This window comes from Papio anubis, chromosome 3 (genome assembly GCF_008728515.1).
Source record: "Papio anubis isolate 15944 chromosome 3, Panubis1.0, whole genome shotgun sequence".
Taxonomy (NCBI): Eukaryota; Metazoa; Chordata; class Mammalia; order Primates; family Cercopithecidae; genus Papio; species Papio anubis.
The window spans coordinates 21,291,475-21,319,466 of record NC_044978.1 but is presented as its reverse complement, the minus strand read 5'-3'; the positions used below and the strand labels follow the sequence as shown (position 1 = coordinate 21,319,466).

The window sequence follows — 27,992 nt, the reverse complement described above, 5'->3', positions numbered from 1 at the left end:
GAAGGTCAACAATAGTGTTCATCAATCACCTCACTTCACCTCATCATGTAGCCATTTTACCATCTCACATTCTCACAAGAAGAAAAGGGGTGAGTATAGTACAATAAGGTATTTTGAGGAAGAGAGACCATATTTACATAACTTTTATTATAGTATATTGTTGTAATTATTCTATCTTATTATTGTTGTTAATCTCTTACTGTACCTAATTTAGAAATTAAAGTTTATCATACATATGTATGCATAGGACAAAATAGTATACATGGCATTTGGTACTATCCACAGTTTCAGGCAACCATTGTGGGTCTTAGAACATATTAAAGGTAATAATACATAAAATAAGATAGTGCATGTAAGTCTTCTAATGCAAATTTCCAGTTAATAAATGGCAACTATCATTATTACATTTGTATTAATTCTCCAACTCACCGAAATAAGGAAACAGAATCACATACCTTCTTCACTTCGGCAATGTTCTTTCCAGGCTTTCAAGCAAGCAGTTAATCCCACCATTTCAACCCGAAGTTTCACAGAGCTACTTTTACAGGATTTCAAAAAGTCTTCCAGGTTCTTTATTCCAGAGTATAAATTCTCTTTCATTTGCTCTTCAATAGAAAATGACAAAGCATTCCACTTTTGCTCTTCCTTTTGTTCTTCCTTGGCAAATAACCTTTTCTTATTCTCTCTAGTAATTATTTCAGCCTTGGTCTCCTGCCCCAAAGGAAAAAAAAAAAAAAGCATCTCTTAAAATAAGCTGAAAATATTCCAAGATAAGAGGTCATGAGTGAGACAATAGTAAGGGTGTATTGATGACTTTGATCATCATCCCATTTTGAGTAGATGTGAAAAACTTCTTTTTTTTCTTTTGGAAATTAAGCCTGTGTTAATTTACAACTTATGACAATTTAATTTAGGGAGTATAAAGGCTCTCTGTAGATAATTTTCTAGATTTGTGAGTGGTGTAGTTTATAAATAAAAGAGTAAATGCCGCTGGGCATGGTGGCTGACACCTGTAATCCCAGCACTTTGGGAGGCTGGGGCTGGCGGATCACCTGAAACCAAGTGTTTCAGACCAGCCTGGCCAACATAGTGAAACCTCTTATCTACTAAAAATACAAAAATTAGCTGGGTGTGGTAGCACATTCCTGTAGTCCCAGTTACTTGGGAGGCTGAGGCATGAGAATCCCTTGAACCTGGGAGTCAGAGGTAGCTGTGAGCCGAGACTGGGCCACTGCACTCCAGTCTGGGCAATGGAGCAGGACTCTGTCTCAGGAAAAAAAAAAAAAGAAGAGTTAATGTCACAAAATCAGAGACAAGAGGCTACCTCTCTTTTGATGTCTCCATGCTATGATATCTGCTGCTCCCTCTAGAATTGCCTGCCCTCTTCCATTCTTCCCACATCACCTCCCTATTCTCTACTTGTTTAATATATTTCCTCCCTGAAGCTTTCCCTGACTCTCCCAAGTCTAAGTCATGTATTCTTCCTCTGCTCAGACATCTATTGAAGCACTCATTAGCACAAACTGTAGTTGTAATTTCATTTGCCATTCCTCCTCTCTTGATTGAGATCCTGAGACAGGAATGTGCCTTTGTTGTCTGTATGTCTCAAGCACAAAGCATTTAGTCCATAATGTTTGATGAGTGAATAAGGAAAGAGGAAGAAGAGGAGTGGATAAGAGGAACAATACAAATACAACTGATTTTCTCTTCCTCAATAAGCGCTTCCAATTAACTTAAACATAGTATGGGCCCACTTTTACCATGCTTTTACCAACCTGACTCATTAATCTACAATGACAAATTAGAGAATTATTGTATTAGCAAGAGGATTCCAACACATCTTCCACTCTTCTTGTTAGTCACGAAATTAATCTGTAAATGCCTGCCTATAATGAAGTCAATTTTAGTTGTCCTCACTCTCTAAATTGGAAACAAATCCTTCTAATCAATAATATTTGAGCTTTCCCAGTGTTTAGTCTTCCTAATTTGCTGTGTTGGGCCAATTTAGCATGGTTCTGTGTCAATAGTACAAGGGTTACCTTTGACCCTTTGCCATGTAGATTTTTCTATTTTCATACATTGTTATTATGTGACAAGAATTTCTGCAAATTTACCATTTCATAACATCTCTCAAAACAACAATAACAAACATAACTGAAAAGCAGTAGCTTTTTGTCACCCATAAATAAAAAAGTAAATGTTCAATTAAATAGTCTCACTGACAATACAATTGGCTACATAAATGAAAAGGAGGAGAGAAACAATGATCACATAGTTGGGCTCAGAGAGGCTTCCCTTTGGCTCTTAAAACAAAAGATGGGACAGCCCAACTGCTTAAACTTTTGAAGCAGTTGAAGAATAGAGCCTTCATAGAACGTCTGAGAACCTTTTAGAGTAATTTGTGATTATTTTTTGATGTTATCTTGAGTAGAAAATACAAGAGCTTTTTTGATAAGTCCTTGAACTGATGAACTATCTGTCTCTTGGAGTTCTGAAATGTCCACTGAAGGCTTGACAAAGAGATGCACATTTTCCTGATCTTGTCAAAATTTTCACAAAAGTAATTATTCAGAAGTGAGAATAAAAATATTTTTTGAGGTCTTTATATGTTTCATTCCTGATAACTTCACCATGTTTATTTCAATTTGTTAAGGTAGATATGTGACAAATACCTTTATTTGTGATTGGTTTTGTTAACTTGGTTTCTCTAATATATTAAAACCTTTCATCTTAAGAGAAACTTTTTGTGAAAATAAATGCCATTACCAAATCCCCAACTTTGAGGCCCACAGAAAGATACTAAAGCCTGATGACTTTTCCATTTGTTTAAGATGGAAACCTTCATGACCTGTCTCTAAAGTCAAATAATCAGAAAATTCAGTTTTAAAATAAAAATATCTGTACTTAGACATTAATGTTGCAGGAATTATCAACTGATAATTTTAGATCATAAACTATTAGTATTATTATTCCAGAAATAGATTGGAACTTTTCTTATTTACTACTTGTATTCCATTCCACAGTTATGTCTCCTGGGAAAAGAGTAGAAAAACGACATCCCAAGAAGGAAAAAGGTAAGGTTGCAGGAGTCGAACTCACACAGAAAGAGGAAATGGACAGTTCTAACCTTCCACTCACAAAATGTGGTGGGCTGATCAATCATTTAAATACTTTGGAAAAGTGTAAACACTCTTTATAATTTAGAAAAAAGTAGACAAACATTTCATATCTATTTTTACTACCTATATGAAAAAGATTTTCACTGTCATTAACTAATGAACAATTATATTTTTAATGTTAGTTTAAAATTTCTAAACTCAAAACTTTAGTCACTTAATTATTCTTCAAATAGATACATACGTTATGTATAGAATACCATTACAACTTTTTTATGCAGGTTAGGCTTTTTCAGCAAGAGGTAAAAGAATAAGTAATCATATATAAAAATACATGCATATATATATATATATATATATATATATATATAAAGAAAAAGCATTATATAAAAAGAAACTACGAAAGGGATAACAAATATCAACTTGAGAAAAGAAAAAGAATTTTTTTTAAATTTGATAGAATGTATAGAACTTACGTGTGCCTTTTTGCTCTTGGGCCCACTAAAATCCTTCTTTGACTTAATAGTTTGAGTCACGATGATTTTCGAAGAGACTGTTTCTAATGAATTCCCATAAAACCGCTGGAAAACATGATACTTTTGCACAGATCTAAGAACACGAGGGTCTCTAGATTTTTCTGAAAAAGAAAAGACTTAAAATGTCACTTTATTATAGTTTTTCAATAGCATTCTCATCAATCCTTCATATTATCCCACATCCATTAGTTAAATTAATGGAAGAGTAATTTAATCTTATTATCTTTCTTAAAGAGAGAATGTAAAATCAAGTTATCTATGGATAATAATTCTTTCTCTTATTCAAAGGGTGGAAGTAGCAAAACACACTTTTATGGTCTACCTCCTAAATCAGGTATCAGGGTGCAACAAAAAAAATGACAGATTCCAGGCATTACGTATGTCCTCTGCCCTGTGAATTAGTTTAAGACGAAGGTAGAAGCAGAGGCAAGAAGACAACTATCTAAGATATTCTGGCTTCTTGCATCACTGGATAGAAAAAATCCTTACTCCAGACCATAGCCACAGAGCCAGAGCCTAGAGCATGGCAGCTGAAATGGTAAAATCTCATAATATAAGAAGTCCCAGTAATCAAGGTATGCCTTACTCCCTTACTTCCATAATACTCACAGAAATGAAATAACTAAGCTAATTTTTCTATGTCTGTAAATATATACATCAAACCAAACCACTCTGAAGCATGTTAATGGTTCATCTAAAGTATCCCCCCAACACCTTGGTCATTTTTTACATACCCAGGCTAATAAGTACTTCATACGAGCATACTTGATATGCCTACTCCTAGGTTATTCTCAGAGCAAGTTTTGTCAACTCTAAGGGGGCTGGGGGTAAGCATAGGGATACAGAAAGTTGAGATGAAGACAAGATCCTAAATTCAGTCTCTGTTGATCCCCTGTTAGCAGTTTCATGGGCCTCCTTTTGTAGTTTCAACCACCCTGAGCATGAAGGCAGATAGAATGCTGGTGCTTATTACATGCAGCCAATTGGGTTGAATGAAACAGTTAAAATTGCTTGAAATACTATGGTCTCAATATATTTGACTCCAAGGAATACATACATTGCTTAAACTACAAACCATCTTTCCTCAAAACAACTTCTAGCACTTCCTCCTAAAACACATACATATCTACATGCATATGACTGTCAATGAAGAAAAAGAGAATTTTTCATTACCATCTTTCCCAATGCACATCTGAATATCTTGTAGACTATTTTTATTCAAAAAAATTTAATTTGTGTCTCATGATATGATAATTTCCCACTATAAAACAAAAGGTAGAGAGTAAAGTAGATTTAAATTTATTTCACTAGAGTCACAGAGCTCACCATCAAACTGACACCTGGACCTGTCATAATCATCACTCAGGGGTTTATGAGAATGCCAGTGCACAAGTTCATCAAATTCCTTTTGTTTAACCAGTGAAGTAACAATAGGATCATCACTGCGAGACACACACACACAAAAAAGCATATTTTAAATTGCACACTTCTAAATATAACATAGCACAGATTTTATTTTATAATATTTTTGAAAATCATAGCTCCCCTTCTTCTTTCTGCAATATGATGTGGGTGGTAGAATCCAAAGAGCAGTTTATTAGAGGTTTAATAAATCAAAATCTACTCCATGTCTCTGACAGTCTCATCAATATCAATTAATATGCATTCATTAATTCATTAATTTAAAATATGCAGCTGTAGTGACTTATTCTAAGATTAAAAACTATACAGATTTTTACATAGTAATGGCCAAAAGGCATTGAAAACTTTGATTTTAAATTCATTATGTATTACAAACACATACTACATGTAATGTACTCTAATCATCTGCATTTCAAATAATCCTTGTTGTGTAACTCCTGTATTCCATACAAGTATTTATTGAGGCACAGTTTTGGTCTTATACCTCTTTAGAAAAGGCAAATCTTTCAAAATATCTCCAGCAAATTTATCAACCACAAAAGAGGACATTGGAATAAAACCCAAATTGGGCACCATTTCACTGGCGCTGTCTGTAAACAAACAAACAAACAAAAATTGAGACAAGGTCAAATGTAAAACTTTCAGACAGGAATATTACATATTATTTTCTAAAACTCACATTAAAAACATTTTACATTAATCTTATTTACATGTATCAAGTTCAGCCCTTCTCATAAAGTTTTTCCCACAGTAAAACACTTTGGAACACAGTAGAGTATAAAGAATTAGACAGCATTTTGGCATATATGTGGATATGCATGGGGGATGGGTGGGTGAATGGATGCATGGATGGGTGGATGGGTGGATGGATAGATGCATGGATGGGTAAGTAGACAGATGATAAATGGATAAATCACCAGATACGTAGGTAGATGGAAAGAAAGGAGGGAGGGAGGGAGGAGGGAGGGAGGGAGGGAGTGGGAGGGAGGAAGGAAGGAATGAATGAATGAATGAATGAATGAATGAATGAATGAATGAAGGAATGAATGAATGAAGGGGAAATAAAAGAATGAAAGAAAGAAAGAGAAAGAAAGGAGGGAGGTAGGGAAGGAAGGAGGAAGGAGGAAAGATGGAAGGAAGGGAGGAGGGAAGGTGAAAGAAGGAAGGAAGGAAGGAAGGAAGGAAAGAAAGAAAGAAAGAAAGAAAGAAAGAAAGAAAGAAAGAAAGAAAGAAAGAAAGAAAGAAAGAAAGAAAGAAAGAAAGAAAGAAAGAGAAAGAAAGAGAAAGAAAGAAAGAAAGAAAGAAAGAAAGAAAGAAAGAAAGAAAGAAAGAAAGAAAGAAAGAAAGAAAGAAAGAAAGAAAGAAAGAAAGAAAGAGAGAGAAAGAAAAGCAAGAGAAAGAAAGGCAGGTGGAAGGAGGGAGGGAAGGAAGATAAAGGGACCATGGAAGTGAATCTTTTATTATTCCTTATTATAAGACAAAGAGTTTGACGATGGAAGCCTCAGAGATTATATATCTATATACATATACATACACATATACACACATATATAGATTTTCATGAAATGAAATAAAAAAGAAGTAGGGAAAATACAGATGGTAATGAAATTATTTGATATGATTACAGTATTCTTTTGGGTCCTCTTTGATTTTATACACACACACACACACACACACGAGACAGACAGACAGACAGATACATAGATAGATAGATATTACATATCATGTATATGATGATAATAGACAAATGAATGACTTTGTATTCTATTGAATGTCTGGTTCATGATTCCAGGTAAACCACCATTGCTCTGCCTGGGATCCTCCTGGTGCTCCCTGTGCCTGTGTTTGTTCGGATGCTTTCTTATTTAAGCCCCTGCAACTTGCTGCCTAAAAGAGGCGGAGAGCCCATGTGGCCTTCCCTAACTTTTTCAACCCCTAGGATGTTTTGAGCTTAGCTATAATGATATAAAAAGATGTTTGGTGTCTCTTATTCAGCATCTCAAGTGCTTTACACAAAGAGATTTTTCTGTTGAGCTATAACTGCCATATTGCTAGAAATGGAAGTCACATACGTTTGGCTGTATTTTTTAATTGAAACAATATTAATTATAAGCAAAATGTAAATCTTCATAATTATAGTCATAGCATACCACTCCAAGGATATAAGAATAAAGGTAATTTATTATTATTATTAAAATTCAAGTACCAGAAAATTATTTATACTTGCAGCATTGAATTAGTGGTATTTCCTAAACATTTTCAGAGGAATAATGTTTTCATTTCAGATTAATTGAGAAATTTATTACCTTTGATTGGTGATGGTTTCTTTTCAAGAAAACGAAATTTTGTTGTTCTCAGAGGAAATGGCTGTCCAACCTTAAAGTCTCTGACCAACTTTGATACGGTATTCCAGAGATATTCATAATCTTTCATAATGGTATCTCCCAAATTCAAATGTAGGCCTACATAACAATTAAAAACACTAAATAGTAGAAGCCATCCACACCCATACAAAGAATCATTAGTCACATTTTGAGTAAATTCATGGAATTCTGAAATACTTTCCACATAGTGAAAGTTTTGGTGACTTCCACACTGGACATAAATGAAAATGGTCACTAGTGTTGACTACGAGATACAGATCGTAAAGTTTATCTTGTTTTTCATTTTAATAACTAAGTATTAACTTTGTAAGTATATTATCTCACAAAATGCATCGTGAACATTTAACTTCTCTTTAAGGTAATAAAAATGTTATGCCACACATAACTTTACAACCAACAAAACAGAATAAAAACTTTAATTTTTGAGAGATGAGAAAATTGGTAAAGGATTGTTAAGTTTATATGCGGTTAATTCATTACAATGATTACAATATGAAGGAACCACATCACAGCTTCGATAATGTTCAATCAGACAGAGTTCTGTCCAAATATGTTTTTGTTTTGTATCGTTTGGTTTTACTATTAGGAAACATCAGAAACCTTACCCTAAGAAAAGATTTTAAAGAAAGAAAAACAAATTACATATAAAAACATACAAATTAGCCTTATCTTTTAGAAAAAAATTAAATTTCCTAAATATCTCAATAGTAGTGAAATAATTAAACTAATTAAATTTTATGAAGAAATATTATGCGTGCATTTAAATGAAAAGTTCAACTTTTGAAATTAACTGAAAATGCTGGACACACAAACATATATTTTCTCCTGAAATACTTTCAATGTAATATTAAGTGAAAAACATATTTTAAAATACAGCATTCCCTCTGACTGCAACTAAAATATTACATACATATGTGAACAAAGATGAAAATAATTGCTATGTTATATGTTGGAAGTACAGAAAAATTATTTTGTAGTTTTAAATTCCTTATACAGTTTATCTGTGGATGCAAGTATAATGATTATAATATACTGAGATGGTACCTTTTACATTTTCATTTTCATAGTAAAAAGCAATATTCTTCAACAAAAGCTCATCACTTAAGTCAGAAAGGTGAATTAAATTCAGATTCCAAAATTCAAAAGTATGTATATTTCTTAAGATGAAATATTCACACCATTTTTTCTGGAAATTGAAAAGAAAACTAAATTATTGGCAATATTCATATTAGCAATAAACTATAGGGTTCATATGCTTTTGAACTGAAAGGCAGTGGGCAGGGTCATTCCAATTCTTGTTAATGTAAGCCCATTCAGGCTGGGTAATGGTGAATGCTTTACACCTTAAGGAATTAAAGCATAAAATAAAATAAAAACTGATCCAAAAATGCATTTTGTATAGTTATTTATCCTGAATCAATGAAATCTGCATTTGACTCTTAAAATAGTATTTTTCTCACACTGTTACCCACAGATAGAATCCCAAAGCTACAGAAATACTTCTGCTTTGAAATGTGCTTCTGTTCTTTATTTAGATTTTAATATATTCAGTTTTAACTTTTAGGTCAAAAGAGCATTTTAAAAAAATGTGGTTGAGTGTTCAGGGAACTAGAAGATGCTGAATCCTTCAAACTTTTAAGATTCTCATCCACCTACCTGGTTGGCCTCCATGCTTCAAGATTCAGAGTAAACCTCATGGAACGATCCCTTCCACGATTTGCTTAGTTGCTTTCTCAAGAGGCCTCAAAAAATGTCAAAAATTTCTTTTATTGTGAAAAGATTAGGGGCTACATGAAATTACACTTCACACTACAGAGTGTTACCAAAAATCAGGCATGGAGTATGGGAAAGGCAGGAAGGATGGCTGACTATGGGCTGATCAGCTGTTACTCCATAGGGCAAATATTTGGAAAGTGGACAGAGTGAAGTCAGATCTCAACTTGATCATTCATTAGCTGTGCTCATGGACCACATAGCTGAGTCCAAGTTTTTCCTTTGCAAAATGAGGACATAAGAGGATCATTGTTATGTCTAATTAAAAACTAATGTTTTCTGTTAGCTAAAAGTATAACCTAGACCTTAGTCTCTTAATTATGATCAACAGTGAGCTCCGTTTCATTAAAACCAATGTATTTTCAGTCCTCAACCTATTACTGTCTTCTATAGCAGCTGATACTATTAACCACATCCACCTCTTGAACTGCCCAGTTCCTTTGACCTTCAGGAAAACCCATTCTCCTTGATTTTATTCCCATTTATCTAAGTAGTTCCTTCTCGGTGTATTTTGCCAGCGTCTCAACCCATAATTAAGCGTTTCATATTGGGATATTTGAGCTCCCTGTCCTCAGCTCTCTTACCATATCTCTCTTCCAAAATAATTTCATGTCTTAGCAGAGCCTCAATTAACATCCATAGAGTAATGATTCCTAAACTTTGTCTCCAGCCCATTCCACCCTTCTAAGTCCAAACCATTATTTCAAATTGTTTACTAGATATCTCCATGTGGACATTTCTTTGGCACTTTAAACTTGATATTTCCAAAAAAAGAAACTCACGATCCTTCCCCACTAACATGCCCTTCATACAATGGCAGCATCCCCACAAATGCTGAAGCCAGGGCTCTAGGAATTATTTGACTCCTTCCTTTCCCTCATTCTCCACACTCAAACACTAAACTTGTCATTCTTCACCTTAAATAACTCTTAAAATTGCCCACTGCTATTCATCCCTACTTACCTCTCGCTGGTCCCTAACGCCATCTACACTTACATGACTGAGGTAATAGCCACCTAATTTCCCCAAATCCCCCGTTTTGCCTCTCCAATGCACTCTCTGCATTGCAAGCCAGGGAAAGATTTTGCAAATGCAAGTGCCACTCATCCATTTGAAACCATCCAGCGGATCGTCATTGTGTTTCTATCAAGTTACATCTCCATTCTCTTAACAGGGCCTACAGAATCCTGTGTGACTTGTCTCTTACCTGCCTCTTCAGCTTCATCACTTTCCCATATTTTTCCTACCCCTGCTATGATAGATGTATCTCAGTTCCTCGGTTATGCCATCCTCAGGATAATTACACATGCTGCTTCATGCCCTAGAATCCAGTTTCATCTTCTCTCCATCCTGCTAACTCCTTCTCTTCCTCCAGGACTTGGGTCACTTCATTTCCCTTCATTTCTTTCTTTCTTTCTTTCTTTTTTTTTTTTTTTTTTGAGACAGAGTCTCACTCTGTCTCCCAGGCTGGAGTGCAGTGGCGCAATCTCGGATCACTGCAACCTCTGCCTCCCGGGTTCATGCCATTCTCCTGCCTCAGTCTCCTGAGTAGCTGGGACTACAGGTGCCCGCCACCATGCCTGTCTAATTGTTTTGTATTTTTTCAGTAGAGATGGGGTTTCACCATGTTAGCCAGGATGGTCTCAATCTCCTGACCTTGTGATTCACCCACCTCAGCCTCCCAAAGTGTTGGGATTACAGGCGTGAGCCACTGCGCCCCGCCTCTCTTTCTTTCTTAAAAAGAACCATTGTTTTCAGACTACGTTGGATCTTGTTATTATCAGATTATAAAGCATTCTACGGTTCTGTCCTTATAATTACTTTTAAAATTTAGTATCTGTCTTCTCTGGAAAATGTAGCTGTATGAAGGGGTTGGAGTGGGAAGGGTAAATATGTTTTTATTTTTCTCACTCTATTCCAGCAATTAGCACAATGCACTAAATGTTTGTGGACTGGCTTCCTACTTAATTGGTTATAAAATGCTTTTGTTGAACATTTTCAGTATATGTATCATGATCCTTAAAAAAAGTTCGTGCCAATTGTTCCTTTAATCCCATTTCTAGCTCTCAAGCCAAAATCAATAACCCCAAATTAAAGAAAAAGGCTTATATACAAAGAGAATAACAGCATCTATAATATAACCATCAAAGTCTTCTAAATATTCCATAATAGAGAAATGGGTAAGTAAACCATGGTACTAAAAGATAACTAGTAGCCATTAAAAAATGATCCTAATATTGTGAAAGAAAATAGAAAAACATGAAGGAAAAAAATATATAGGTATATATAGAGAGCTCCAATATAAGAAACAATAAGACATCAGAAAAATACATGCATTTAAAATAAAAAGAATAAACCAAAATGTCAACAGTTATCCACATTGATTAAAGTGGTGGTCCTCCAGGGAAGTTTTTCTTCTGTTTTTGCTTCTAGTTTCCTAAAGTCTCCAAATTGTCTCTAAATATTCTCTATAACAGTTGAAAGTAATAAACTACTACATTGATTTCTTCAGTTCCTCTTAAACCACCATGATCACGAACCATCAACTATGGTTGATAACACAAAAATCTGATCTTGGCAGAGATTTAACAAAGGAAAAACAGAGAGGTTTCTTCCTTAGGTTAGATCTATATTATGCTATTTGTTAGTTCTCCTAAACATAGATGCTGAAATTGGAAAGTGATTGATGTAGCCCATTAAATTTTCATAGCCCTCAGGGGGCTAACAGTAGTCCCAAAAAAGGGAATTTTGAAAGTTACTGCAGTTTTTATCTACCAAACATTCAAAACACAAAAATAGTAAACTAATAAAGAATCCATTTACCATTTGTAATAAAGGCTTCATGTCCTTAGCCCAATGGGAAGTGACGACTCTAGCACAAGCTCTTTGAGAAAGAGGCAGATGGAGTAGAAAAACCACAGTGAGACAGTGCAGTTTACACAAATCTTCCATCTCCTGCAGGGTTAAGCAGTTACTGTTCACCTGAATAAAATAAAGAAGGTAAGCCGGAGAACAGCAGGATGTGACACTGGATAATAAGCATGTAGGACCACAGAAGCTGGCAGCCACCTTTGCTGTGCAGAAATCATGAATTATTCCTTTTTTTTTTTTTTTGAGACAGAGTTTTGCTTTTTCACCCAGGCTGGAGTGAAGTGGCACAATCTCAGCTCACGGCAACCTCCGACCCCAGGTTCAAGTGATTCTCCTGCCTCAGCCTCCCGAGTAGCTGCGATTATAGGTACCTGCCACCATGACCAGCTAATCTTTGTATTTTTAGTAGACGTGGGGTTTCACCATGGCCAGGCTGGTCTCGAACTCCTGACCTCAGGTAACCCACCTGCCTCGGCTTCCCAAAGTGCTAGGATCACTGATGTGAGCCACTGTGCCCAGCTGAATCATTACATTTTTCATTCTACATTTTTTAACTTTCCTTTTCTTTATAACATAAACTCTACTGCATTTATACAGATGTGAGGTAAGTGGAACGGGAAGCTGCCGGCTGAATAGCACTTAAAATAAAACATTTTTCAGGATTTTTAGTTAAGCCGAACTCTACGTGAGCTGATCAAGCAACTAATGAAGTTGTATTTTCACAGGCCTCTACCTTGATGGAGTCACACATTAAATGCTCTATTCCATCCAAGGCATCATATTTTAAATGTAATATTGTAAATGACCAGGGCGAGGACACCAGGACGGTAATATATCTGAAAAATCTGCCCTGCGAGAACACAAGTAAAGAAGTGGACACATCTGACATCATGGGACAAGAACGTCATAGCTATCTTCAAACATTTGCAGGGCTGTCAACAAAGCAAGTGTAAGATTTCATCAGGGCACCTCTAGAAGGCCAAATAGAGTCTAATCATTAGAAATTCCAGAGAGGCGATTCGACTTAGTATCATTTTTGTGAGAGCGATTTAAAATACTATGTCTAGTTATGAAAAAATGTTTCACTAAAAATATATTCAGTCTGATAATTGGAAAAACAATTATAAGGATGCTAAGTAAAAGATAATGAGCCCTGAACATTTCTGAAATGTTCAGAAACTTCATTTCTCTTTAATATAAATCTTTAGCCAAGAATCCCACAGCAGGTAGATTGTATACAGAATAGTATGTATACACATGCGTCTGAGTGTGTGTGTGTGTGTGTGTATGTGTAAACATGCACGTCCATAAGCACATATACGTAGAGACAACTGTATACTGGGGGAAAGAATCCAGACTGGCCAACAGATTCTTAATGGACCCTATTGGCCATAAAGAAGGTTGAAAACTTTAGTATCTCTCCAGCTAGGATGAATGCTAAGACACTACAGTAGGAATGTTCTTTTAAAAGACAGTTTGGGGCCGGGCACAGTGGCTCACACCTGTAATCCCAGCACTCTAGGAGGTCAAGGCGGGTGGATCACAAGGTCAGGAGATCAAGACCATCCTGGCTAACACGGTGAAACCCCGTCTCTACTAAAAATACAAAAAAATTAGCCGGGCGTGGTGGTGGGTGCCTGTAAGTTCCAGCTACTCGGGAGGCTGAGGCAGGAGAATGGCGTGAACCCAGGAGGCGGAACTTGCAGTGAGCCGAGATCGAGCCACTGCACTCCAGCCTGGGCGACAGAGCAAGACTCAGTCTCAAAAAAAAAAAAAAAAAAAAAAAAAAGGCAGTTTGGTATTGTGGAACCTGCACAAGATGGACCTGAGCTCAATCCACATTGCTATTTAGTACCTTTGGTTTGAAAAACGTTACCTGGACTATTTGAACTTCAGTGTTCTCGTAGGTGGAATGGGAGTACTAATGCCTTTCTCACAATGCTGTTGTGAGGATTAATGGCACAATGCATACAAAAAGCCCAAAACACAGTAGCATATTAGGCCTCTGCCAAGTGCTAATACCCTGTCTTGTTTCATTTTCTTTTGGATGATTTAGACTAAATATATACTAAGTGAAACATCCACATAGTAAAACATTAAATCATTTAATGGCACAGTAAGTGTTTCCTGATAGACACAAGTTTCAGTTTTATTTTTTGAAGTTTATATAAATAAGAGAAAAACATGAAGTACCAAATAGAGGAAATGAAAGATACAAATCAACAAAATTTCAAAAGTGGAGAGAAATAGTATTTCTCAGTAAAGTTATAACAACCACACCTGTTGGATCTCAGTTTCCTGACCAGAGGAGGGCTCTCTGTTTCCTAAAAAGCGATGGTACATTCTCAAGGATAATGAGCATGAGGTAACACAAAAGACACGCCGAATGTCAGATCCTTCTGGCCAGACTTGTGTAAGCATAGATACAGTCTCATGTGCCTGTCAAAGAAAAAAAACTTGTAAAGTGTCATGCTATTTAGAAAAATATTTTTGTTCGTAAGTGATCTTACTAGTGGGTACTACTTGGCTTAATACATGTGTGACAAAATAATCTGTACAGCAAACCCCCATGACCCAAGTTTATCTCCATAAAAATCCTATACAGGTACCCCTGAACTTAAAATAAAGTTAAAAAAAAAGAAATGATAAAATTGTTCTGAGATGAAAGGAAACCTGTGTACATAGAATAAAAGAGCTCACTGTATAACGAGAGAAACAATGAAATTAGATCCTCATACCATATACAAAAAGCATCTCAAAATGGATTAAAGACTTAAATATAAGACTTGAAAGCGTAAAACTACTAGAAGAAAACATACGAGGAAAGCTCCACAACATTGACCTGGGCAATGATATTTTGGATATGGCTGACCACAAAAGCACAGGCAACAAAAGCAAAAATAGCCAAATGGGATAGTATCAAAGTAAACATCTTCTGCACAACAAATGAAACAGAGGCAGTCCACAGATTTTGCAAACCATACATTTATTTATTTATTTATTTAGAGACGGGGTCTCACTCTATCACCTAGACTGGAGTGTAGTGGCCCGATCTCAGCTCACTGCAATCTCTGCCTCCCAGGCTCAAGCGATTCTCCTGCCTCAGCCTCCCAAGGATTACAGGCACGTGCCACTACCGCCCAGCTAATGTTTGTATTTTCAGTATAGATGGGGTTTCACCATGTCAGCCCGGCTGATCTCAAACTCCTCATCTCAAATGATCCACCCACCTAGGCCTCCCAAAGTGCTGGGATTACAGGTATGAGCCACTGCACCCAGCCAAACCATACATTTAATGAGGAGTTAAGATCTAAAGTATAGAAACAACTCAAACTCAATAGTAAGAAAACAAATGATCCAATTTAAAAATAGACAAAGGACCTGGACAGACATCACTAAAAACACACAAACAAACAAAAAACCAAATGGCCAATAGGTACACGAAAGATACGCTCAGTGCTACTAATTATTTCAATCATTAGGCAAGTGCAAATTAAAACTACAATGAGATATCACCTCACATCTGTCAGAAGGGCTTTAGTCAAAAAGATGAGAGATAACAAGTGTCAGAGAGGAAGCAGAGAAAAAAGAACTCTAATACATTGCTGGTAGGAATGTAAATCAGTATAGCCATTATGGAAAATGGTATGAAACTTCCTCAAAAAACTAAAATTAGAACTACCATACGACCCAGTAATCCCATGTCTGGGTATGTATCCAAAGGAACTGAAATTAGTATGGTTAAAGCAAACTAAATATGGCTTGAGAAGGACTTCATACTTCATATTTGAATCCTTGTGGATAAATTGCAACGTAACTTAATAGGTAGACAAGATAGAGAACCCAGTTTACGAGTATGTTCCTGTAACGATCACTGTCTTGGCCGATCCAAGCAGCCATACTTCAACCACTTATACAGTGCTGAGCATTCAAATTGTGTTCAAATAAGGCAAATGCAGAGTTGTAACCAATCCAGCTGTTCTGTACCTCACTTTCAATTCCTGTATGTCACTTTATATTTTTTGTCTATAAGTTTGTTCTGACCACGAGGCACCCTGGAGTCTCTCTGAATCTGCTGTGATTCTGGGGGCTGCCTGATATGTGAATCGTTCATTGCTCAATTAAACTCCTTTAAATTTAATTCAGCTGAAGTTTTTCTTGTAACAGTATGTTGAAGGGATATCTGCACTCCCATGTTCATTGACACATTGTTCACAAAATCAAGACATGGATTAACCTAAGTGTTTATCAACAGATGAACGGACAGTGAAAACGAAGTATATATACACAATGGAATACTATTGAACATTTAAAATGGGGAGAAATCCTGTCATTTTCAACAACATGAATGAAACAACATGAATTATGCTAGGTGAAATAAGCCAAGACAAAGAGCCAAATACCAAATGATCTCACTTACATGTAGAATCTAACAAAGTTGAACTCATAGAGATAGAGAAGAGAAACTCTTCTCTTCAGGGGGTAAGGGGAGAAATGGAGACTTGCTGATCCAAGGGTACAAACTTTCAGATAAAAAAGAGGAATGGGATTTGAGATCTATTATACAGCAGGATGACTACAACCAATAATAATGTCATATATCTCAAAATAAGTACATAAATTTCAAATGTCTTACAATGAAAAATGATAGGTAAGCAAGGTGATGGATATGTTAATTAGCTCCATGTAATCATGTCATATTGTATACATATATCAAAACAAAACATTGTACTTCATAAATATATAGTTATGATATGTCAATCAAAAAAAATTTTTTTAATTTAAAATTTTTACAAAGAATGGAGACTATTTGAAAGATAGGAACTATCTAAGGGGACAATTTTCTGAAAGCAGCTTTGGGAAAGAAAAGGAAGCTTTAAAAAAAAGGAAGAAGTATCCTTCCGCAACTAAGTGGTGAAAGGGTAAAAGAAAACAAAGAAGAATTTGAGGGTTCTGCAAGTCAGAAGAAAAGCAGATAATCTGAAGATTCAAAACCATTCGCCCACTACCAAAACAAATAAACGAACAAACTAACAAAAACCCCACTAACATGCCTGGACTCTGACAAGCTAGCAGAAAAAGAAAACATTAAATTAAATTATATTAAATTAAATTAATTGGATTGGATTAAATTGAAGTATCTTGTAACAAACCTCAATATCATTAAAACAAAAGGAAAGTACATAGAGAGTTATTGCAAAAAATAATAGCAGGAAAAAAATTCACACAAATTGTGTGAAAAAATCTCATCATTACCTCTGAAAGTAATAATAAAAACAGCAACCATAAAGCAGAAGAAATCTCTAAGTCTACATTTTAAATATGGATATACTCAAACAAGCATGAGATCATACAAAAAATGATCTTTTTTTTTTTTTTTTTTTTTTTTTTTGAGACGGAGTCACACTCTGTTGCCAGGCTGCAGTGCATTGGCGTAATCTGGGCCCACTGGAACCTCCACCTCCTGGGTTCAGCAATCTCAGCTCACTGCAACCTCCACCTCCCAGTTTCAAGCAATTCTCCTGTCTCAGCCTCCCGAGTAGCTGGGACTACAGGCATGCACCACCATGCCCAGCTAATTCTTGTATTTTTAGTAGAGACGGGGTTTCACCATCTTGGCGAGAATGGTTTCGATCTCTTGACCTTGTGATCCACCTGCCTCAGCCTCCCAAAGTGCTGGGATTACAGGCATGAGCCACTGCGCCCAGCCAAAAAATGATCTTTTGTTCAGCAACTGATGAAACTGAAACAGGTTAGAAAGAAAGAAAGAAAGAAAGAAGAAGAAAGAAAAGAAGAAGAAAGAAAAGAAAAGAAAGAAATAAATAATTAATTCAGCAAAATAATCTTAGAAAAATCACAAAACTATCAGGGAAATAAAGAGATAAGTTCCCTGGATGTAAAGGGAGAATAAATCAATAAATTAATGAAGAAAAGATGGGGAAAACAACCAAATGACATAAAATAAAAACCAAAAAAGGTCAGAAAAATAATAGGGGAAATGAAAGACAGAAAAATATTTTTATCATTACATCATCTCAACAACAAAACTGGGCCAGGCACGGTGGCTATAATCCCAGCACTCTGGGAAGCTGGAGCCAGGAGCCCGAGACCAGCCTGGGCAACATGACAAAAACTCACTTTTAACAAAAATTAGACAGGTGTGGTGGCGCAAGCCTGTAGTTCCAGCTATTCGGGAGGCTGAGATGGAAGAATCGCTTGAATCAGGGAGGCAGGGAGGTTGCTAAGATCACGTCACTGCACTCTAGCCTGGGCAAGAAAGCAAGACTCTGTCTCAATGAAAAATAATAAATAATAAAATGATAGTAATAATGATAATTTAATAATAAAATTAATATTTTAAAAATAATAATCCAAGGAAACCCACTATACACAATAAATGAGTGCTAGAGGATACTGAGAAAAACTAAAATCTCAGAAACCACATAGTGAAAGGTAAAATAAGGAAACGGAGAATTGAGATTATTCTTTTTATAAAAATGGTACAGCCCAAAGGTAATTACCATAACGAAACATGTAAAACAGACCAAAGTTTAAAATTGTTTAAATGAAATAACAAAGAATACACATCTCATAATTAAAGAAACTTAACAAACACATTGGAATATAAATGCCTATAACATATTATAGAATCAAGACCAAACGTATCAGTCATATCAGTAAATGTAAGACTTACCTATAAAAGAAAAAAATAATTTCACCTTGGACCGCATTCCATATACAAGACACACAACTAAAACAAAGTGATTCAGAAAGACTAAAAATAAAGGAATGTACATAATTCTACCAGGTAAATGGAAACAAAAAGAGAGCAGAAGTTAGTATCTTTATATTGGGCTAAGTAGAATTCAAACTCAAAAGCATTACATGTGAAAAAGAAAAGCAGTCTTATTCTAAAAGCCATAATCTATAATGAAAAGATATCCCTTATGAAAAATTATCCAACATATAGCATGGCAACCAACTTTGTGAAATAAAAATGACAAAAGATAAACTCTATAGAGAAACTCACCTATAATAACAAATTTTAATACACAAGAGAGACAGTTGGACAAAAAAAAAAAATAAGGGATAAAAGACTTAAACCACCATAATGAACAGAGTAAACCTTATAAATCAAACTACATTGTGGTGATAGGGAATCTTCATTTGTCTTAAATGTCCCCAGCACATCCATAAAAATTAATTATATGTTAACATCTTCCTAATACAATAAAGGCAGTGGGAAAAACAAGAAATTTTAAAAATTATGAATGTAGCCGGGTGCGGTGGCTCATGCCTGTAATCCCAGCACTTTGGGAAGCCAAGGTGGGCACATCACGAGGTCAAGAGATCGAGACCATCCTGGCCAACTTGGTGAAATTCTGTCTCTACTAAAAATACAAAAATTAGCTGGGCGTGGTGATACGAGCCTGTAGTCCCAGCTACTTGGGAGGCTGAGGCAGGAGAATCACTTGAACCTAGGAGGCGGAGGCTGCAGTGAACCGAGATTGTGCCACTGCACTCTGTCCTGGTGACAGAGCGAGACTGTCTCAAAAAAAAAAAAAAAGAAAAAGAAAAAAAAAAATCACAAACATGCTTTAATCTGGAACTTATAAACATTTCTATTCAGTCAAACTTGGGTGAAAGGAAATACAAACTGAAATTACAGAATTTTTTTTTTAATGATAAAAACAATTTATAGCATAATCTATGGGACATATTTAAAGCAGTGATTCAGAGGAAAGTTTATTTCACTAAATATGTTTAACAATAAAAATAAACGAATTTTTAAAATGAGTAAGTTCCCAGCCCCCCAAAAAATCTAAAAAGAAACAGCAACGTAAAAACCAAAAAAGTAAAAGATGAAAGCAAGCACATAATAAACTAAAAAATCAATAGATCTCATTAATAAATCAAAATTCTTGATTTTAAATAACTTAAAAACAGACAAACCACTAGCTAACTTGATCAGAAAAAAAAACAAGAGAACTCACAAATACACAAAATAAAAATTAATAGGGAAAGTAATTATTGAAACAGAAGATAAATCACAAAAGCCTACTTCACAAAGTTCAATGCAAATACACTTGAAAACTTAAGTGAAATCGATAATTTTCACAGAAGAATAAATTACTAAATGTGACCCCATTAGAGTTAACAAGCCCAAAGAAGTCAATTGCCAAGGAAGAAATACAGGAAATTAATAAACTACCTCACAAAAAAGCACCAGGACCATATAGCTTCACAGATTATTTCTATCAGATCTTCAAAGACTAGATAATCTCAATGATCTATACACTATTTCACAATATTGAAAAAGAAGAGAAGACATTCTAATCTTTTTTATGAAGAACATATCACACTGACATCTAACCAGATAAAGGCAATTCAAAGAAACAAAATTACAGAAATATCATTCATGCATACTGATGCAAAAATTCTAAACAAAATATTAGTAAACAGAATCCAACACCATATTAAGAAGCAATACACCATGACTAAGTTGGATTTATTCCAGTAATACAGAGAGGCTTCAATACTGGGAAAATCATTAATACCCTATACAATACTAATAAAACTGAGGAGGAAGAATCATACAATTATATTCATACTTTTAATAAACATTCATGCATTTATGATAAAAACACTCAAGAAAATAGAAGCAATGGCTGGGCGCGGTGGCTCACGCACTTTGGGAGGCCGAGGTGAGCAGATCACGAGGTCATTAGTTCAAGACCAGCCTGGCCAACAAGGTGAAACCCCATCTCTACTAAAAATACAAAAACAGGCCGGGCATGGTGGCGGGCACCTGTAGTCCCAGCTATGTGGGCGGCTGAGGCAGGAGAATTGCTTGAACCTGGGAGGTGGATGTTGCAATGAGCTGAGATCACGCCACTGCGCTCTAGCCTGGGGGACAAAGCGAGACTTCGTCTCAAAAAAAAAAAAATATATATATATATATTTGCTACAATCTATGTGTTTAACACCAGAATATGTATGTGTGTGTGTGTGTGTGTGTGTGTGTGTGTGGTGGTGGCAATGTTTCCTATACCTTTCACATACCTTTCAAAATGAACATAATTAAAAACAACTAGGAAATAGGTGGGAGGGACCCAAGATGAAATACAAACACTAACCAATGAATGTAACTGTATTAAATAAGAAAGGATAACATAACCACACCAAAGGAGGTAGATGAAAAAGTCACTAACCTGAATAACTTCGGAAACAGTGTATTAACATATTCTATGGCTACAGTTAAAAGAGAACTACACATAAACATTATAATATCATTGACTTTTTCTCACAGGGTATGGTTAGCAGTTACAAAATTACTATACAGAGGGAAATAATAGACATGGGGGCTCCAAAAAGGGGTGGGTCAGAGGGGAGTGACGGCTGAAGAGTTACCTGCTGAGTACAACACTGGGTGATGGGTACACTAGAAAACCACACTTCAACATTATGCAAGATATTCATGTAACAAACCTGCACATGTATTCCCTGAATCTATAAAAATCAGAATCAATAAAATAAAATAACTTCATGTGTGTATTAGAACTGAACAAATAAGTGAATATATTGTAGATAACGAAAGCTGGATTTCTCCTGATTGAAGAAAGAAATTAAAAATAAAGAAAGAGGAGGGGTAAAATAAACCATTATGGATTTGAATCCTAGTTCCATTTGCTGAAAAGTCCTAGTAGCAATGACACTCCAGTAGCAATTGACCAACAAAGTTTTCAGGTCTGAACTTCTAAATGCCTTCTTCCTTGGCAAAGTAGTTAATTTCAGGGGTGGGGCAGGGAAAATACAAGATGAGACCCAACCATCTTGTGATTTCAGAAAGTTAGAAAGCACAGAAAGATGAAAGCTTGTAAAAGAACACAGGCGCCAACCTAAAGGTGCTTCTAATGTTCAAACCTGGAACATGTTGAGCTCCAAAACAATTACAATGTTGGATTCTAACCTGTAATATAAAATAAATATATTTATCCATACTGACATAAACAAATAAATGGCAGCACTAGGACAGCTGTCCCTTACAGTGGAATTCCAAGGAAAGAGTGAAATAAAAAATCACCATTTGGCAAAATCATCAATAATCATTGTTACAGACAAGATCTGCTATGGACATTAAAGTGAATCAACTAAAGTTTGAGAAGAAACAGGGTCTGCATAGTCACAAAGCATGTCCTTAAAGATTTATTAACTACAAAGGGAAGATAGTAACCTCACAGTAGAGAAAACTGTCAGGCACCAACTTAACCAATGCTCAGACATATTCTTAGGATGCACTGAAGACCCAAGATTAATTCAGTGACATTCTAGCCAAAGATGTATAACCTCATTCCAATCAGGAGAAAACATCAAAGAAGTCCAAACTGAAGGACATTCAGAAAATAACTGATTGGTAGTCTTCAAAACCTTCAAGGTCATGAAAGACAAGAAAATACTGAGAAAGTATTACAGACTGGAGGACACTCAAAAGTGTGACTGACAACTGAATGGATGTGGTATCCTGGACTGATCCTGAAATAGCAAAAGGATGCCAGTGGAAAAGTCAGTGGAATTGGAATAAGTTCTAAAATTTAGTGAACAGGATTAACACAATGTTAATTTCATGGTTTTCATAAATGTCCCATATTTAAGACGTTAACATTAGGAGAAGCTGGATGAGAAGTATATGAGAACTCTGTACGATTTTTGCAACCTTTCTATAACTAAAAACTTAGTTCAAATACAAAGCTTTTTAAAACGTTTTGTTACCTCTTCCATAATATTATTCCATTTTAAACTTCCAAAAAGAGGTGCTAATGCTGAAAGCTTAAATCTTTTCAACTGGTTAAGCAGGGTTACGTAAGCATCTTTAAAGTTCCGTTTATTCTGTAAAATAAAGAAAAATCAGAAAAATTGTTATAAATAAAATAAGTAGTTATTTTCCAACTATAGAAAATTACATATTTTAGATATAATTATGTTACAATATATTTCTAAGGAAAAAATATGCCAATGTAATTGTAAGTTTAAACCCCATTGAACATCACTATTGTGTCTTTGAAAGTTAATTTTTGCCTAGGAATATAGTATATTTTGTTTTTTAACAGCTTCATAAAAGTATAATTAACATAACATAAAATTCATTCATTTTGTTACAATTCAATAGCTGTTAGTAAATTTATCAACTTTGGAACCAATATCACAATCTAATTTTAGAACACTTCCAGCACCCTCCAAAACACCATCATCCCCATTTAATGCCATATATTTTAACAAATTTCAAACATACACATGAATAAAAGACAGTATAACCCCCTTTCAGGTACCTATCACCCAGCAGCAGCCATTTTCAGTATACATTGTATTTTTAATCATATTTCAAATAATCCTCAAATTGACTAATAACATAACTTCTTTAAGGTGAATATTCAACAAATTAGAAATGGATTACTTTAACAAAAATTAAATTCTTCATTAAAAAAATTATTCGGCCAGGCGCAGTGGCTCATGCCTGTGATCCCAGCACTTTGGGAGGCCGAGGCGGACGGATCACGAGGTCAGGAGATTGAGACCACCCTGGCTAACACGGTGAAACCCCATCTCTACTAAAAATGTGAAATATTAGCTGGGTGTGGTGGCGGGGGCCTGTAGTCCCAGCTACTCAGGAGGCTGAGGCAGAAGAATGGCGTGAACCCGGAAGACGGAGCTTGCAGTGAGCTGAGATCGCACCACTGCACTCCAGCCTGAGTGACAGAGAGAGACTCTGTCTCAAAAAAAAAAAAAATTATTCTTAAGGAAAGATTAGACAGGATATGTGTAGGTACTCTTAAAACTCAGATTTAGAAATTGCTCTAACAGAGTAAAATGAGATAATTAATAACAGTACTTCCTCCCAATATAAAAATGAATCCCAGGGCTATTCCTGCTCAGAGTAGGCAACCAGAGTTGAAAATAGTTTAATAATAGTCATGAGCCACATAACAACGCTTCCTTCAGCCATAGACCACTTATATGTCAGTGATCCCATAAGATTATAATGGAGCTGAAAAATTTCTACTGCCTAGTGATGTCATAGCCATCATAACGCCACAGCGCAATGCACTACTCAAGTGTTCATGAAGCTGGTGTAAACACACTTAGTGTGCTGACAGGCATATAAAAGTACAGCATAGGCTGGGTGCGGTGGCTCACGTCTGTAATCCCAGCACTTTGGAAGGCCAAGGCGGGCGGATCATGAGGTCAGGAATTCGAGATCAGCCTGGCCAACATAGTGAAACCTCATCTCTACTAAAAATACAAAAATTGGCCCAGCATGGTGGTGCGTGCCTGTAGTCTCAGCTACTTGGGAGGCTGAGGCAGGAGAATTGCTTGAACTCAGGAGGTAGAGGTTGTGGTGAGCCAAGATCGTGCCACAGCACTCCAGCCTCCACGACAGAGCAAGGCTCTGTCTCCAAAAAAAAAATAACAAAAAAAGTACAGCATATACAATTATATACAGTATATAATACTTGATAATAACAAAAATGACTGCTACTGATTTATCATTTACTGTACTATACTAATTTTTTTATTATTATTTTAGAGTATACTCTTTTCACTTATATTTCAAAAACAGCTGCCAAACAGCCTCAGGAGGCCCTTAAGGAGGTATTCCAGAAGAAGGCATGTTATCATAGAAGATGACAGCTCCATGTGTGCTATGCCCCTGAAGACTTTCCAGTGGGACAAGATCTGGAGGTAGAAGACAGTTGCTGTTGATGATCCTGACCCTGTGTAGGCCTAGGCTAATGTGTGTGTTTGCATCTTTTTTTCTTCTAAGAAAAAAGCTTAAAAAGTAAAAAGTATATATTTTAATAGAAAAAAAGCTGATAGAATAATGATATAAAGAAAGAAAGTCCAGGCACAGTGGTTCACACTTGTAATCTCAGCATTTTGGGAGGCTGACGTAGACAAATTGGTTGAGCCCCAGAGCTTCAGACCAGCCTGGGCAATATGGCAAAACCTTGTCTCTACAAAAAATACAAAAATTAGCTAGGCATGGTGGTGTGCACCTGTAATCCTAGCTACTCTATAGGCTGAGGCAGCAGGATCACTTGAGCCTGAGACGTGGAAGCTGCAGTGAGCTGTGATCACATCACTGCACTCCAGCCTGTGTGACAGAGTAGACTCTGTCTCAAGAAAAATAAAGAAGGAAAATATTTTTGTACAGTTGTATAATGTGTTTGTACAGCTGTCAAAAAATTTTTAAAAATTAAAATTCACAAAATAAAAAATTACAGTAAGCTAATGTTAATGTATTAAATTAAAAAGTATTTTTAAAATAAATTTAATGTAGCCAAAGTGAATGCCGTATATATTAATAAAATCCACAGTGGTGTACCGTAATGTCCTAAGCCTACACATTCACTCACCACTCACTCACTGACTCACCCAGGGCAACTTCTGGTCCTGCAAGTTCCATTCATAGTAAGTACCCTATACAAGTGTATCATGTTTAATCTTTTATACCATTTTTGAATGTACCTTTTCTATGTTTAGATATGCTTAGATACACAAATAATTATCATTGTGTTACAATTACCTAGAGTATTCAATACAGTAACATGCTCTACAAGTTTAGCCTAGGAAGAGTAGGCTATATCAGATAACCTAAGGTGTCATAGGCTATACCATCAAGGTTTGTGTCTGTACACTAATGATATTTACACAACAGTGAAATCATCTAATGATGCATTTCTTGGAATGTATCCATGTGATGCATGACTGTACTAACTAAAGCAATACAAACTATCTTATTTTATGGCAACCATGTGAATGTTTCCAAATACATGAGGAGTATGACACAATTCTCAAACAGTGACAAATGTTAATTGTCTGAAAAATGATTTTGATGAATTAAAGAATGGCCTTCGTATTCACAATTCACCATCAGTAGTGAAAAATAAGCAGAAACTAGATGTATTTATAACTTTATAAATAAATTTAGTAATTTATAAATAACTGTATTATTTAATGTACTAATTTTATTAATGTATTGTTACTGTATTATTTTATAATTTATTATGTAAATAAATTTATTATAATTATTTCTATTATATACTATTATAGCTATTATTTATTATTTTATATATAAATATAGCAATTTATAAATACATCTGTATGCATATTTACTCCCAAAATTTCAATATAGTAATTGTCAAATATACTAATGTATCAAAATAATAACATCATGGAATTCGAACTCTAAGAACTTTGAAAATTCTCCTATTGATTACTTAATAAGAAATAAGCTTATTTCAGTTATTTTCCTTCTTTATTGACCATCTCCATTGTTTTCTTATTAAAGGCTACCATATTAATAGCATTTGTCAATATGTCTCAGCAACAGGGGCATAATTTTGGCCTAATTCCATGCATTTCTGGCCTTCATTACCTTGAGGTCAATATATTATGCAGTGGTTAAGGACATAGGGGCTTGAGTCAGATTGTGTCTTTTCAAATCCATGTTCTACTATTCATTTGGTGTGTTTGGTGAGCAGATTACTTATTCTAGTATCTATTTCATCATCTGTAAAACACAGACAATACTCACACCTACCTTATAAGATTGATTTTAAGGTTAAATAAAAATTATTCATGAGAAATACCAAGCACAATTTTATAACAATAAGTGTTTGATAAATGACTGTATTTGTATTATTATTATTTACTTAATATTATTAATTGTTATACCTATCTGTTAAACCTCTGATAATTTTCTAGAGGAGCAGGAGAAAAAAACTGAGTCAAGTAACTTAGAACATTTTGAAAATTTCTAGAAGAAATTGTCTTTTGGATATGAATTACCTTCTGGAAAAAAATCTGTTGTCTGTACATGCTTGGAAGAAGGTACGCATAAAGGCGAAGAACATCAGATTCTTGCCCTGAGGAAAGTACAACATTGACCTTCCTTGCCCAAGAATGAATGATTAAAAAGTTGAAAAGGTGTGTTTGTAGATCGTTCAGGCCTTCATCTGCAACTATCAGGAAATATGGGTAACTCTCCTCCAAGAAACTTCCCCACTCTTCTGATAAGCATCTCGAAAATGTTGTTCGAACATCAATGGTGGTATTCTTCTGAAGATGAAGAATTAAAGCAGTTCTCAAAGAAAGAAGTTCAGGGAAGTTGAAATAGGCATACTCGGCATCCTGTGGAGGAGGAGGTGAAGTACATTTTATTTCAAAATTATCATTTAATCATTTAGTTGGCTAATACATCATTAAAGGCATGGAAGGAATAAAATCCAACAGTTTTGTTCTGTCTGATGGTCGGGGAATAGACCCTTAAACTCTGACTACCATCTTACAGATATTTACCGAAAAAAATCGCAGCTTGGATTTAAATGCATGTGTCTCCTTTAAGCAGGCACTTAATACTCGGAGCTTATCACGCTTACCCTTCCCGCTTTCTAATTCTTTTCCTCTCTAATTTCATTTAGAAAGAAAAAGAATAGAAAGCAAGTGGTAGATATAAATCATCTGTATCAGGAAGCTGAGGTGAACCACTGCGTTCTAGAGGATTGCTCCAGGTTACCGCAATCCTCCTTAAGCAATAGAGATTGTCTCGGCATAACAAAATTAGGGAAGCCAACTAGATTGTAAACATTAGATTGGAAAACTAGCTCTTTATTCAAAACATGGCTGGCGAGCATTCAGCCATGTTCAGAAATGTAACAATTGAGACTGCAAAATGACTGAAAAGACCCATACCAAAGCTCTTTACCTTTAGATATAGGATTAGGAAGGGTGGTAGTGGTTATACATATCTTTATTTGAAATTGTTAAAAACTATATTAATTATATTCATAATAAAAGAGCAAACCAAAAATAGTCTTATTTTGGAAATACCT

At 35.4% G+C, this 27,992-nt stretch overlaps 1 protein-coding gene and 1 long non-coding RNA gene across 11 annotated transcripts in view; one reads left to right on the top strand and one right to left on the bottom strand.

Annotated features, from left to right (window-relative positions):
• DDX60 (DExD/H-box helicase 60) overlaps positions 1–27,992 on the bottom strand; it is a 154,881-nt gene that overhangs the window by 113,145 nt on the left and 13,744 nt on the right. For 8 of the 9 annotated variants that reach the window (XR_004182557.1, XM_031663991.1, XM_031663992.1 and 5 more), the window contains 10 exons: positions 26,950–27,291; positions 22,873–22,989; positions 14,383–14,541; positions 12,055–12,213; positions 8,503–8,644; positions 7,381–7,536; positions 5,559–5,664; positions 4,979–5,094; positions 3,593–3,753; positions 456–711 (listed from right to left, as the gene is read on the bottom strand). Coding sequence is in view for 8 of the 9 variants with exons in the window: in XM_031663991.1 (XP_031519851.1) it covers positions 456–711; positions 3,593–3,753; positions 4,979–5,094; positions 5,559–5,664; positions 7,381–7,536; positions 8,503–8,644; positions 12,055–12,213; positions 14,383–14,541; positions 22,873–22,989; positions 26,950–27,291 (1,714 nt within the window). In the remaining variant the exon portion in view is untranslated. The remainder of the gene's footprint in view (positions 1–455; positions 712–3,592; positions 3,754–4,978; positions 5,095–5,558; positions 5,665–7,380; positions 7,537–8,502; positions 8,645–12,054; positions 12,214–14,382; positions 14,542–22,872; positions 22,990–26,949; positions 27,292–27,992) is intronic. The other variant, XM_031663996.1, reaches the window with a different exon arrangement.
• On the top strand, positions 40–27,006 carry LOC103884758. 2 transcript variants are annotated; one of them, XR_001903016.3, is made up of 5 exons: positions 40–89; positions 3,024–3,074; positions 12,828–12,966; positions 24,719–24,840; positions 26,922–27,006. It is a non-coding gene; the product is annotated as an uncharacterized LOC103884758 (long non-coding RNA). The 2 variants fall into 2 exon arrangements; XR_001903015.3 differs by having other exon boundaries at positions 12,828–13,051.